At 37.6% G+C, this 14,191-nt stretch overlaps 1 protein-coding gene across 2 annotated transcripts in view; it reads right to left on the bottom strand.

The window, feature by feature from the left end:
- Positions 1-2,376: 2,376 nt before the first annotated feature.
- The window catches only part of TGFBR2 (transforming growth factor beta receptor 2), a 32,264-nt gene continuing 20,449 nt past the window's right edge, over positions 2,377-14,191 (bottom strand). Inside the window, exons 4-10 of one of the 2 annotated variants that reach the window (XM_053467790.1) lie at positions 13,031-13,081; positions 11,744-11,909; positions 11,300-11,490; positions 6,075-6,877; positions 5,173-5,314; positions 3,074-3,201; positions 2,377-2,918 (exon numbers count right to left, since the gene is read on the bottom strand). In XM_053467790.1, the coding sequence (XP_053323765.1) occupies positions 2,739-2,918; positions 3,074-3,201; positions 5,173-5,314; positions 6,075-6,877; positions 11,300-11,490; positions 11,744-11,909; positions 13,031-13,081 (1,661 nt within the window). In that variant the 3' untranslated portion in view covers positions 2,377-2,738. The remainder of the gene's footprint in view (positions 2,919-3,073; positions 3,202-5,172; positions 5,315-6,074; positions 6,878-11,299; positions 11,491-11,743; positions 11,910-13,030; positions 13,082-14,191) is intronic. The other variant, XM_053467791.1, reaches the window with a different exon arrangement.

Below are 14,191 nucleotides of genomic sequence, written 5' to 3'. Positions count from 1 at the left end.
ACTAAACTTAAATGGCTGCATCCTAAAAGGTCTCAACCAATAACTTGGAAAATATTGTCTCAACATATTCATTTGGTCTTAGTTTTCAATTTGGTTTATTTATTTTTTTTCACTTGTGGAAATGTATTGCTCTTCATTTAGTCTAGTGTTAGTGAACAATAATAATTTGTATATTTTCTTTGGCAAGACAAATTCTATAATACTATTTGTTTAGTTACATGCAAATGTCAGCTGATTTAAATGACAACACCTTAGTTTTGAAACACTATAATCTGAATACTTTTTGGATTTGAGTTAAAAAAAAACATACATATGATCTAAAAAGTAGCTTAATGGACCTGTCACATTCCAGATTATCAATGATTTTATTTATATTTTTTATTATGTATTAATTATTTTTATTGAATTTGAGTATTAATCCCTTCGCAACGTTTATATATTATTATTATTACATCCGCTCAAGGCATGAACAATGACCACTTTTTGCACTGATGATCCAATGATGCCCTGGACTCAGCATTAATGGTTGTGGGCAGACATTAGGGGTAACAATGCTTGATGCATGCTCCAGTACACTTCGAAATGTACTGGAGCTTTAACACCACTAGAAGCATCAGCCATTCTAGTACAGACTCTGTATCAAGGGTAAAGTCTTGTTACAAGAGAGATCATTAAGGTTACAAAGTCTGAAAAAAATATTCTAAAAAAAAATCCAAAAATGAGATGGAAAAATAAAAAACGACCTTCATTACACCCCGCCCCCACCAATGAAATAGGGGCATTTTGCCGATTATAGATGTTACTAAACATTTTTTTGTACTTTTTTCAGCACCTATGCTTTGAGAACAAAACAAAAACCTAAAAAAAACTACTCTAGGTCATGGTGTGTGTTGGGGTAATGTCTCTTTTGTGCTCTATGTGAAAGCTGCCATGTGCTGCCTTATTGCCATATAGTATTTTACATTGCCTCACTGGCTAATATAAAATAGTTAGTGACACTAGGGATAACTTTCATTAGAGTCAGATGTCTCAGATGTCTATTCTTAGGAATTGGAAAACAAATAGGTAGAAAGCTGGAAATATCAATAAAACATACAGGTGGTGCAATGGATTATAAAATAAGTAGTAGTCTGTATAAACTGCAGATAGAACCCAAGTGTGTAAAAATCTTCAGTGGGAGATTTGGGGATATCAAGGCAAATTTTGCTTATAAAGCACTGGTTAATCCTTTAATGGGACAAAATCATTTTAGTGCTAAGATTTATTTATGGTAAAAGTTTTCACTTAATATTTAACACCGGAACAAGCACAGCTGATGTCATAATATAGACAATCTATATACTTTTTAACAGTTTATATTACAAAATTACCTTAATAAAAGTAATTGGATTATACTCTTCAAAATATTACACAAAAGCATTAGTTAATTTTATTAAATATCATTGGTCTTTTGATTTTAGTAGCATTTTGTAAAATGTTAACAAATAGTGTTTTTGTGTTGAAAAGTTTGGTTTGCAAGCAGGGGAAGTGACTTTTTGTTAAGACAATTGTGTGTATATATAGATATAATTATATCTACATCTATATATCTATATTTATATAAATAGATATATATATATATATATATATATACACAGTTACTTGCATATATGAAAAATAATAAACTTGTGTTTACAATAATTCCTATGCACATTTTTTTTGCATATTTCTTTTTTGCTGAGAATATATTTCTATACCTTATAGCTGAGTTGTGCTAGTGACAGAATTACTTTCTGCTAGTATTTGTGATTTTGCATAGATAACAGTCACATGGACTGACAAATGCACATATTATTTGAATCTCACCAGAAATATCTGCTAAATAATAATAGAAATGCAGCCCTTGTAAACATCCAAGTGCAAACGGAACATAACTAAACAAGGTTGAGCATAAATTTTGCCAATAATACGTCATTCACCAACATAGGCACAGATTTCCCTGCTCTGCAACAGACCATACATTATTTCGGTTATGGGGGTCACAGGGACGTCCTGGTGCTCGTGCCTGGTCTCACCTGTATACTTGCAACCTCTATGGTTACTGCAATCAGAGTGTAAATCTAACACTAATACTGTATCCTTTGCGTTAAAGCTTCCTCGGACCTGGAATACAATGGCATTTTTATTCAGTGCACTGAAATACATACAAGCACAGTTTAACGATAATTATATATATATATATATATATATATATATATGTATATGTGTGTGTATATATATATATGTATATGTATATATATATATATATATATATATATATATATACATATATACATACACATATAGATATATATGTATACACATCCTGGTAACGGACGTACTTTATTTTCCTTATCATTTTCCTCTGTATTATACATTTTCCTGGGAAAGTGTTTTGGTTTATATCATATAATACATACTATAAAGTCAACATATGGCTTTATACAAATACATATAAAGTGCAAATATATTCTGACTATAAAAAAATAGAAATATCCTGAGGAGTCATTTAATCTTAATGTTCATCCAATGCCAAGCCACAAACTACTCTGCATATACCGCTCTGGTTGTCAGTGTAACTTAATCCTGTTTTTGTCCCTCCAGCCATATGGAGAATACATCGTTTCTGCAAGTCATTTCATTGGGTTGCATAGGTTTACAAAATGCCGATTCCTAGAAGGCCTTTTACTACACAGTCAATGGCATTCCTATGTGTGTTTCTATTTGTTTGTGTCTTCTGAGATGTCTTCTGGAATCTTCTCTTCAGAACAACTCCTCACAGACAGTCTGTCAAGTTGCTCCATTTCATTGAACCTTTCAACCACACATTGAGCTGTGAGTCGAGCTTCTGGATCATGATCCCAACATTCGGTTATGGTTTCGCACACTAGTTGTATGCCCTGGAAAAAGAGGCATTGACAATGAAAAGGGAAGGTTAATAGTAGAAACACTTACTCTACCTATCAATAGAACTAATTTAATATTGTGTGTGTTTTATTAATATATAATTATAAATATGTGGACAAAACTCATTCTGTAGAATCACTGTTTTTACCTGGTGATTAAGCCAACTGTTGGAAATTTTGGGTCTTCCTCTGTCTCTCAGTACATTGTCCTTCATACTTTCAACACAGGGATGCTCCCGCACCTTGGAACCAAACGGAGGCTCGTAGTCTTTTACCTCTGTTTGTGAAAATGATGAAGACATTTCTTTAGTACATATCAAACTTTATGAAATCCACACCAAAGCAAAATGTCTTCCTTTCAGTACTAGTACAAATGGGATGTAGCTCAGTTAAACTACTATTTAGATTCTCAACATACCAGGCAGGCTTATATAGACATTCCTGGCATTTTAAGGAACAGTGGGAGAAGTAAAACACCACCATAGATTCTCACATTCTTAACATTTATATTCAGATTATTTCTTAAAGTAAACTTCAAGTGTAAATAAATGTTAGGACAAAAGGTCATAGAGGGTCAGAGGCTTAGATACAATGTAAGGTAGTTTTACTTTAGTAGGAGGATGGAAGATTATTGGAACATCCTTCAGCAAAAGTGGCAGAGGTTTCCACGGGGCTCAGTGCCTCAATTTAGCAGTCCAAGGAAATACATTGAGGGTGGGCCTGTTTGGATTCCTAAGGCGCATGAACGCACATTAATGGCCCATAATCAAAAAGAGGCCATATCGAAGAAAATAAATAAATAAAATGCAAAACAAAAATGAAAATAAAAAAGGCAACATCAGATCGAACAATGGATGCAGGCTGCATAAGCACCAATATAATTACGTGCACCGTAGGTTAGAGGATGCATTGAATGCTCCAACCATTTTTTGCCACTGGTGCACGTCGATAGATAGATAGATACACACACGCTATATGGACAAAAGTATTGGGACACCTGACAATTACACCAACAGAGAATTTTATAACATTGCATTCTAAGTACATAGATATTAATATAATGACTAAATATGAAGCATAACATCGTGCAGAATGTCTTGGTATGCTGAGGTGGACGTACCAAGACATTTTGGACAAAGCTATGCTTCCAACTTTGTGGGAACAGTTTGGGGAAGGACCTTTTCTACTCCAGTACGACTGCCCCAATGCACAAAGCAAGCTCTATGAAGACACGCATTTGGTGTGGAAGAACGCGACTGGCCAACACAGATCCCTGACCTCAACCCCATCGAACACATTTGAGATGACCAGGAACGGAGATTGTGAGCCGGGCCTTCTAGTCCAACATCAGTACCTGATCTCAAAAATGCTCTACTGGATAAATGGGCAAAAATTCCCACAGAAACATTCCACAATCTTGTGGAAAGCCCTCCCAGAAAAGTGGAAGCGGTTATAGCTGGACCAACTATATATTCATGTCTATGTATTTTCAATGTGATGTCATAAAAGTCCCTGTTGGTGTAATAATCAGGTGTCCCGATACTTTTGTCCATTTAGCAAGTGTGTTCTGCACATTTTTATTGCATGTTTTTCTTTAAATTCTCTTTTTCAAAATTAACTTTTTTGTTTGCTTGGGATCCCCAATGAATTTATTCGAATCACTTGCAAATCTGCAATAATAAAGAGGATATTTCTAAAAGAAATGTGGCTAAGGTCCTACCACGGAATATATAATTTCAGTATTTGGGAAACTGAATTTGTTTTTGTTAATGTTTACTAAAATCCCTATTTACATATCACACCTTCAGGGATATGTGGTTTCTGGGAATTTTTCTAATATATTTTACATTGCGATGACCTGATGAAATGATCTTTTAAGCTTTTGTTCAATTGCTCGGCTTCTGAATGGGTTGTTTTGGAAAATCAAGTTATTGAAAGATTTTTATCAAGGGCTGCTGCCTTAATACCAACATTTATATTTGCACATCTTGAGTACTAATTACTTTACCTTATGTGACCTTAAAAAATACAGGATATTCTACATAGCACAAAAAATAACACTACATAGTTATTTTTTGAAACTAGAAGACTGGGATTCTTATGTTGACACGAGTGTTACTTCAATATGCTAAATTATTAATTGTGGTGTATTTAATACTATAAAACACTGCTGCATATCCTAGAGAGGATCATAAAACATTTTGCATAATGTGACACTTCTGCTGACGATACTCAAGTGTTTTAATACCTCCAATTGCAGTACAGCGTGACGTGATTTCCCAAAGCACAAGTGCCATTGAGTACACATCTGTTTGCTTAAACGATTCCATGTTCTCCAAATTAATTCTGGACTCCAGGACCTCTGGAGCCATGTATCTGGCAGTTCCAACCTGTACGTGGAGAGAAATAGAAATTATTTAAATTCCCTAAATTAGCTGTACTGCAGACATTTACATTAGATAAAAATGTACAGGTGTACATACAGGCTTCTTCCAAAGAAGGATTATTCTGCATCATTTGCATATACTTTATATATATATATATATATATATAGATATACTGTATGTGTGTGCTTTGATGTTGGCAGTACTTAATTGAGTTTGTAACTCAAATTAAAAATACAACATGGTTTAAAGGTTTTCTCCAACTAGCTGATAGGGCTTATTTTTCTATGTTTTTAAAAGGGTAAAACAAATATATTTACTTTCTGCGATCACCTGCAGGTTTGCATATTAATGCTAGAAAATCATGTTATTGGCTAACACAGGACAAAGTGATAAAACCTGAAAATAAAGTTAAAATAGATAATGCCCTTGGGCATCCCCAGATTCTAGGAGTTAACTTTAAGGGAGCCAACACTGGCATTTTCCAAAGAGACTTTAGCAACCTGTAAAATTGATTTGCAGGGACACCATCAGTAAATGTCTGCGATTCCAATTTCAACTACACCCCGTACACTTTTGACAATATCCCTCTTGTCTCACTCCCCACTTTCACCTGCCATCTTTACGTGTTCCCTGTTGAATTTCATTTATAAGCCATCCCAGTTCTGCCCATTTTGTGGTTAGAAGGAGGATGCACCTGCCTTATTTGAGCCCAGAACTGTTATATTAGGTTAGCATTCAAAACTTGTAATGTAATTCATCTTACCTGCCCACTATTAGCAAGGTCATCTACTGTTAAAGACAGATCCAACCAAAGGGACAAACCAAAGTCACATAAGCAACAAGTGAGGTCATTTTTGACAAGTATGTTTGAGCTCTTTAAGTCACGGTGAATAATTGGCGTCTTGAGTCTTCCACATGGTGTGTGGTCACTGTGCAAATGAGCCACGCCTCGGGACAAAGAGCCTCCAAGCTTTAGAAGGCCCTCCCATGAAATGATGTGCCTTGTTAAGTACTCTTGTAGATTGCCTTTAGAATGGAAGGCTGTGATTAACCAGTACTGTTTTCCCAGGTCCGTCTTTCGCTCTTCAGCTGTCAGGAACTGTAGAATATTTTCATGTTTCAGATTTACATCTGAAAAAATATCTTTCTCCATCTTCCAGGATCCATATTCTTCATAAGGAAAAATTTTGACCGCCACAGTTTCAAACTGTTCTGAAGTATTTTGTTTGAGCTTAGCTTTATACACTTCCGCAAACCGGCCTTTTCCAACCAACGTGTCCAATTCAATTGGCAGAAGCTCGGTGTTGTGATTCAGGTTATTGGCACATGTTGAGCTAATATCGGAACGGTCATCATCCATCATAATGGCGTGGGCATCACTGCAGTCTATATTTCCATGCTTTCTGCATTTAGAATCTTTCTTCCCTTTTTTGTGGAGTTTGTTTTTCCTCTGGATACGGTAGAAGTAGAAGATGAGAATAATTGCAAGAGTAATCCCAATTGGTGGAAGAAGACTTATCAGTGCAACATGAGAAGCCATGTTTTTCCATCCAACCTCTGTTTCTGCTAAAAGATACAAAACATATATTAATGCAAACGATATTAATAAAAAAAAGCAATGTAGTATATTGGTACCATAAAACGGTATGGTATTTTCAAATGTGTAATTTATTACAGAACTAAAAAAAAACCCACCAGGTTTCTCAACACACCAGCAGCTGCAATATTTGTGTGTTTTCCTCGACACACACAAAATATACAGGTATAATTCTGTTATACAAACATGTGATAAAGTGCTCTTAGTGCAAGCAAATAAAAGCAAAAGGTATGTGACAGGCTTAGCATGAATGCATAAAGAGGAGAAAAAGATATATAATTATGAGGTCCTGTGGCAACAAATTAACCCAACCCCCCACAAAAAGGCCAATCAAGGCTCTTCAATGGTTAAACACTTTTCCTAACATGATTGGTGTCCAATGTACTCTAAAAAAGAGAGGGCATGAATAAGTAGAAAATGGTTTATTCAAATTTAAATGATTTTTTTAATGGTAATACTTCGATTTCATTAAAATGTGTATGCATGATTTAAGTTATTTATCCCGTATTTTAAGTTGATAATTGTTATTGGGTGCTTCAGGCAGCCTTTGTAAGGGTGGGTGAGAAGAAGGATGAGAACTTTATGACAAGAAATGATAATGCTGGCCCTGTCACCCTGAGACACTTAAATCAGATTCCATGATCTTAGTGTTTAAACTAAATGTCTCCAAAACAATTACACTCGATACCAAAGAAAAAACACAAGCTTTAATTAATGAACTTAGTTTTGAGGAAACAATGCAACACCTCCCCTAAAAGAATAAGAATACATATGAAGAAAGCAAACATGTAGCAATCACTTTAATGAAGAACAAGACACCAAGATGAACACATCTGCGGATTGTAGGTCTACTAAAGCAGGGGAGTTTTACTGTCTTCTTAAATGGAAGAGATATGAGTTCCTGATAAATCATCAAGCCAATAATCCAGGTCTCTGTTGAAATAAGGTAGTTCCAGTAGACCTGGTTACCGCTCAAATGAATGTGACCAAGTGAGCCCAACGTGTCCTAAGCGTGACTTATTCAGTTATGGCCCCTTGATGGGAAGCCAGGTTGGATCTCAAGGACTACATTCCTAAACAAAAATGTGAGCATTTTCTGCTTGAAATCGGCTTTTAAATCAAACATAAAAGCTTACTGGAAAAGAAACAAGACTGGTCAAGGGTTTATTAGGTTTAACAAATTGCTTTTGTTAGGCCTAATCTCTCAAACAACATGAAAAAAGCACAGCAAAAGCATCAGCCTTTGTCATTACCTAACGTATTCTTAAATCTGAAAGCTGTGAACACCTTTGTGCGGATAGATTAAAACAGGATATTTATACAGTGTGTTATTTAGCTGTCTGCAATAGCTCGATACAGGCTTGCTGTGATTCTCTCTATCATTGAACAAAGACAGGAAACATCACGCGTGATACAAGACCGTTTACTTTCCTGCTGTTTACAAAAAGGAAACCAGTCCAATAAGTTTGCTTTCATTTTAATGAAATGCTAATCTAGGACAATTTTTAAGAGAACAACAGAGCCCTGTTTGGTATTGTTTCTCTTATTCTTATTCCTAGAGTACAGCTCCCTACTTCACGACACCGCTACAGTTGCAGCTGACGCTCCAAAAAGCAACAATAGAATTACAGACTGCGAAAGAATATAATTAGGGTCAACACAGGGTGGATGACAATACAACTGCTCTGGTCTAGACATCCTTTTGATACTTTGCTTGCCATCCAGAAGCACGGAGAGTTTCATTATATGAATACAGTACAGGGATAGTTAAAACATTTTATGCAGTATTTGTTGAGGCACACTCTAATCCTATTTCATGTTTAATGGTTATCGGGGTTTATTTTGCATGGGGTCCAAAGCATGCAAGTGTGTGTGCAGGCATTCTTTGGTTAGGAGTTAGAAAGTGGGGCTTCTGACTCTTGAACTCATCCCTGCTGCCCTTTCTGAAAGCAGAAAGCACTTATGTACATTTCTTGCACATGCCCAGTAGGAGTCCAAATCGCAAAAGCCCGTCACACATTTGCTAGCTGAACACTCATATTTTACATGCAACTGTCTGCCGCCACTCCCAATGACTTCAACAGCAGTGCTATTATTATTCTTTCACAGGCGAGAAAATCTTCACCAGCTAAAGAATGCCTTCACAGATTTCAACACGGTAAAATGTTTCGTACAAATTGACTCCAATATGAATTTAAAAAAAGAAAACATTTTGGGACTAGAATGTTCGTCTTAATAACTCACGCAAAACCTACATCTTTTGTTTGGAGCTTCTATCAGACTAGGGCTGCAACTAACGATTATTTTAATAATCGATTAGTTGGCCGATTATTTTTTCGATTAATCGATTAATCGGATAAAAAAAACAATATGCAAATTTTTCGTTTATTTAAAAGAATTTAATGAACTGGATGTTAAAAAACAACTTAAAATTTACATTAACATTCTTATTTTGTTATGATGTAATAAAAAACAATATTTTCAAAGTACAAGAACCCAAACACAATATTTATGAAACAAAATAACCCCAAACATTCTGAAAAGAGGTGGACTATTACTGTTCAAGAAACTTTGCCCCAGCACTTTGCACTTTGCACCCAGCACTTTGCACCCAGCACTTTGCACCCAGCACTTTGCACCCAGCACTTTGCACCCAGCACTTTGCACCCAGCCCTGGCACTTTGCACCCAGCACTTTGCACCCAGCACTTTGCCCCAGCCCTGGCACTTTGCATCCAGCACTTTGCACCCAGCATTCAGCACTTTGCACCAGCACTTTGCACTTTGCACCCAGCCCTGGCACTTTGCACCCAGCACTTTGCACCCAGCCCTGGCACTTTGCACCCAGCACTGGCACTTTGCACCCAGCACTTTGCACTGTGCCCCTGCACCCAGTCTCTAACTCTGCCCTGCACCCAGCCCTGCCCCCACATTCTGCCCTGCCCCCACACTCACACTCTGCCCTGCACCCACTCTGCCCTGCACCCACACTCACACCCTGCCCTGCATCCCCACCCCCACTCTGCCCTGCACCCAGTCTCCCACTCTGCTCTGCACCCACACTCACACCCTGCATCCCCACCCCCACTCTGCCCTGCACCCAGTCTCCTGCCCTGCACCCCCCACCCCCACTCTGCCCTGCACCCCCACCCCCACTCTGCCCTGCACCCCCACCCCCACTCTGCCCTGCACCCACACTCACGAACCGCTCTGTGCGAATGGAGCCACTCGCACAGAGCGAACCGCTCTGTGCGAATGGAGCCACTCGCACAGAGCGAACCGCTCTGTGCGAATGGAGCCACTCGCACAGAGCGAACCGCTCTGTGCGAATGGAGCCACTCGCACAGAGCGAACCGCTCTGTGCGAGTGGAGCCACTCGCACAGAGCGAACCGCTCTGTGCGAGTGGCTCCATTCGCACAGAGCGATTCGCTCTGTGCGAGTGGCTCTGTGCGATCTGTGCACATAGACATGAAGAATACTTACCTCCGGAACGCGTCACATCCGTCACGTAGCTAAAAGAAGGCGGAGACTGCAGAGCGTGTAGCAGAAGCGGGGAACGCTCGCGGAGGTAAGTAAAAGGAGCCGAGTGCTCCAACAACGAATTGATCACTCGATTAATCGATAACGGAAATCGTTATCGATGATTTCCGTTATCGATTATTATCGATTTTATCGATTCGTTGTTTCAGCTCTATATCAGACACACTGTTTGGGGCTGATTCAAGCATTCAATGAACTCATAACAGGCAACAAATAAATCCTGCCCAGTTCTCATGCAGATGGGAATAGTAAAACAAATATACTTTGCATCAATATATAGTTTTTAGCCTCTAAAATATCGATTTAAGTCACCATTGAATCACTTAGAAGTTTTATTGTAAACCATGCATTTTCAACCTGCCTTACCACCAGTTTGAAATAACAATCCCAACATGCTAATGCTCTTAAAACTCTAATTATGGATATTTTTGGTACCCTCTACCACTTAATGGATGGTGTATTAATATTTTGCCCATAAAATTAGGCAAACTAAAATAAAAGCACATCAAATATACCTCAATGTCTATCTACCTTTACCCAGCTGCTTTTTAGCTTACTTGGGTGCTTGTGGCTTCCCTCTTTGCGGCTCCGCCACATAAAGTTATCTATGGAAACTCCTGAAGCTGAAGTAAGAGATTCCGTACTGATGCATACGTTAGCTTCAGAGTCGCCCTTCGGGCTGCCCACCACACTTAGGAATGTAGCCCCCTTAGCCCACCCCTAGCCGTGCCCCTGCACCCAGAGAAAATTGAAAAATGTGTTCATAGGGATCAGTTTTGCAAAATCATCAAATACTAGTATTTGGAATAGTTGAAACTGTCTTTTGTAACGTGAGTATAATAAAAGCATACCTTCTGCGAAATAATATATGAGATTGCATTCTTCAGCACTGCAGGAGCACATGTACATGGTCTCTCCGGGCATCTTCACTTCTCTCATTCGACATCTTGACGAGTTGTAGTCATCTAGCTTGTGCCCATACAATTTCACCTTGGGGTCATGACAAAGCGTCTCCTCTGTTATATTTTCATCATTCTGCCTCCTAAAAGGTAGAAGTATCCAATTAATCCAATTCTCTCATAACCTGATGATTTACCAGTAATTTATTGAGCAAGAGTGACACCCCCCTCTGTACAATGTACACTACATCAGGATGTTAAATTATAAGGCCAAAAGCACCCAAAAAACATCAGTTACATTATTTGCACAATAATTCTTCATTGTTAACTGTAAGAATTTGAGTTGTTAAAACTTCTTTTTAACAAAAAAAAACAAAAAACACAAAAGACACATACCATACAGAGACGCACACTTCTTCTTTGAACTCACAAATGGCATTTCTCGTACAGGTACTTTCACACTGGCCTTGGTTTGGCTTACATGACGTTTGTGTCACGTCACAAAACCTGCATAGTGCGGACAATTTGTACTCTCCAAGCTGCCCAATTTTCTTATTTTCTTCTAAAGAAAGAAAGAAAAACAACCACAAGCATTTTACAATCATCTTAAACCATCTGTCTAAACATCCATAGCATAAAGTTGATTAAAACATTTAATGGGTTACACAAGGTTCACTCAATCACAAAAGATACAGAATTGGCATTAAAAATGTTTCCTCTTTATACCCCATCAGTATACTGTTACAAGCTGATGTGCCCATCCAACATAATTGGTTTGTCTTAGTCTGCCAGTTCTAGCCCTGCCATATGCAGCTAATATATACCGTAAGAAGCCCTGCATAAAATGACGGGGCTATATAAATACAAGATAATAATAAGGGTGTTGGCCATCTAATGTGGCAATGAAAACATAATTCCTATTTCTTGAAAGCCCAATCCCTGCTCAGAAATAGTTTTCAATCATGTAAAAGTTTGGTCTCATTCACAATTGTTGCCAGGAACACTTAATTACCATGTGACGCAAAAGTGGTCACAGATAGAAATATAAAAAGCTTTGCTTTTGCGTTGTTTATATGTGATTGAGCCTGCAGAGGAAAGAATGAAATGGTTTCTTGCTTGATGGCACTATTTGAAGTTGAACCAAATGCTACATATCTGTCAGGTATTTGGAGCATGAAGCGGCCTTGCCCAAACTGGTGCCATAAAACTGGAAGAACACAATGGTCTAAAATGTCTTTGTATGCTGGAGCAATACAATAACCATTCACTGGAACTAAGGGGAATAGCCCAAAGCCTGAAAAACACCCCAGATCATTATCCCTCATCCACCAAATTTAACAGTAGGCACTATGCCTTAGGGTAGGTAACAATCTTCTAACATCCGCCAAACCCAGATTCGTCCACCACATAGCTATATCAGTAAATACAAGCTGCTTCAGTAGTGCTAACATGTGAGGGCATGCAATTACCAATGAGCATGGTCAATCAAGCTAACTCTTAAATCAACAGACTACTTTTTTGGATTTTTAAAAAAAGGTCTAGGTCTTTGATGAGCTTTCCCTTTCTAAAAGTAACACTCCTAGGTTTTTGATGTTAGATTACAAATTCCAGGAACATACACCAAAATATGAAAACACAAGTTGAAAGGTCAGTCAGGAAGTACGTTGTCTTATTAGCTCTTACCTTTTTGTAATGTCTGTACAGGTAAAACATTAGTAATAGCAGCATTCTTTTCTAAAAGAAATAAAAAGAACACATTCTGGTTAAGAACAGAAAAGTGGTTAAAAACCAATATGAATGTCAGCACAAAATGTCTTAAATTAAGTAGAGAGTAAGTGTCAGGGCAGTAATTTTTCACTTCTCAGCAATGGGATAATATAACGTGATCCTGGAGGTTATAATTTGCACATCATCAATAGTATATGGAAGGGTTGCCTCTACTGATCCTGTAGTGGACATGGCTTGTCATTGTTAGTGATTCATGTCACAGATGCAATGTCATATGTGCTTATTAACACTATAAAGTATTTCCAATTGGATAAACAACTCCCCTAACTGGGAATATTTGGTTTTGCTGATCATCTCTGAAGCTAAGTACACATATGATATAAAATATGTTATCTGTAACCTTGTTGTGATACTCTTTTCAATACATTGTTATTACCACCAGAGGTATTAATAAAGTAGCTCATTATGTATCATAACCTTTCTTGGTATTCATCTTTACAAAACTTTACTGTATTCCGTAAAGAAATGTTGCCCCTAACAAAAATAAATTTAGCCTAGTTACAGAAAATATATGAGGATGGAATCTTACCTGCGTGCAAAAAAATAAAATAAGGGACTAACGTCATGAAGTTTTGTTATCTAGTTTGCACTAAGGATGTGGCAAGGTGTGACCAGTAGAAGCAATACAAACTACACACAAATTAAGTCAATTAAAACATCACCATGATTTACATTTATTAATTAGATCACAAACAAAATAGAAAATCATAACTAATGATATTATAGATATCACACATATATCAGCAGTTTCCTATATGCTAATTACACTGTAATTAATAAGCATTAAACATGTTTTAATGTAAAGCTGAGTCGTATTTAACCCCCTGTGTGTCTAACCAATGGGAGCAGCTCTATATTGATAACGATAATGCTGCTGCAGTGCTTTTCTAGTGATTCTATGTAAAGCAGCCATCAGTGATTATAACAACATCCTTTTGCTGATGTTGGTATCGGAGGTTGTCTCACGGGCTTTTATGGCAGCATGGGCATGAAAACCGAACAGTGAGCGGCAGATTCCTGTTCTCCACCCGCTCCCAGTGTGTGCATCAGCATGCA

The sequence above is a fragment of the Spea bombifrons genome, chromosome 5, assembly GCF_027358695.1.
Source record: "Spea bombifrons isolate aSpeBom1 chromosome 5, aSpeBom1.2.pri, whole genome shotgun sequence".
Classification (NCBI taxonomy): Eukaryota; Metazoa; Chordata; class Amphibia; order Anura; family Pelobatidae; genus Spea; species Spea bombifrons.
Note: the sequence above shows the minus strand (reverse complement) of the source record. Positions and strands in the feature narration are given on the sequence as shown.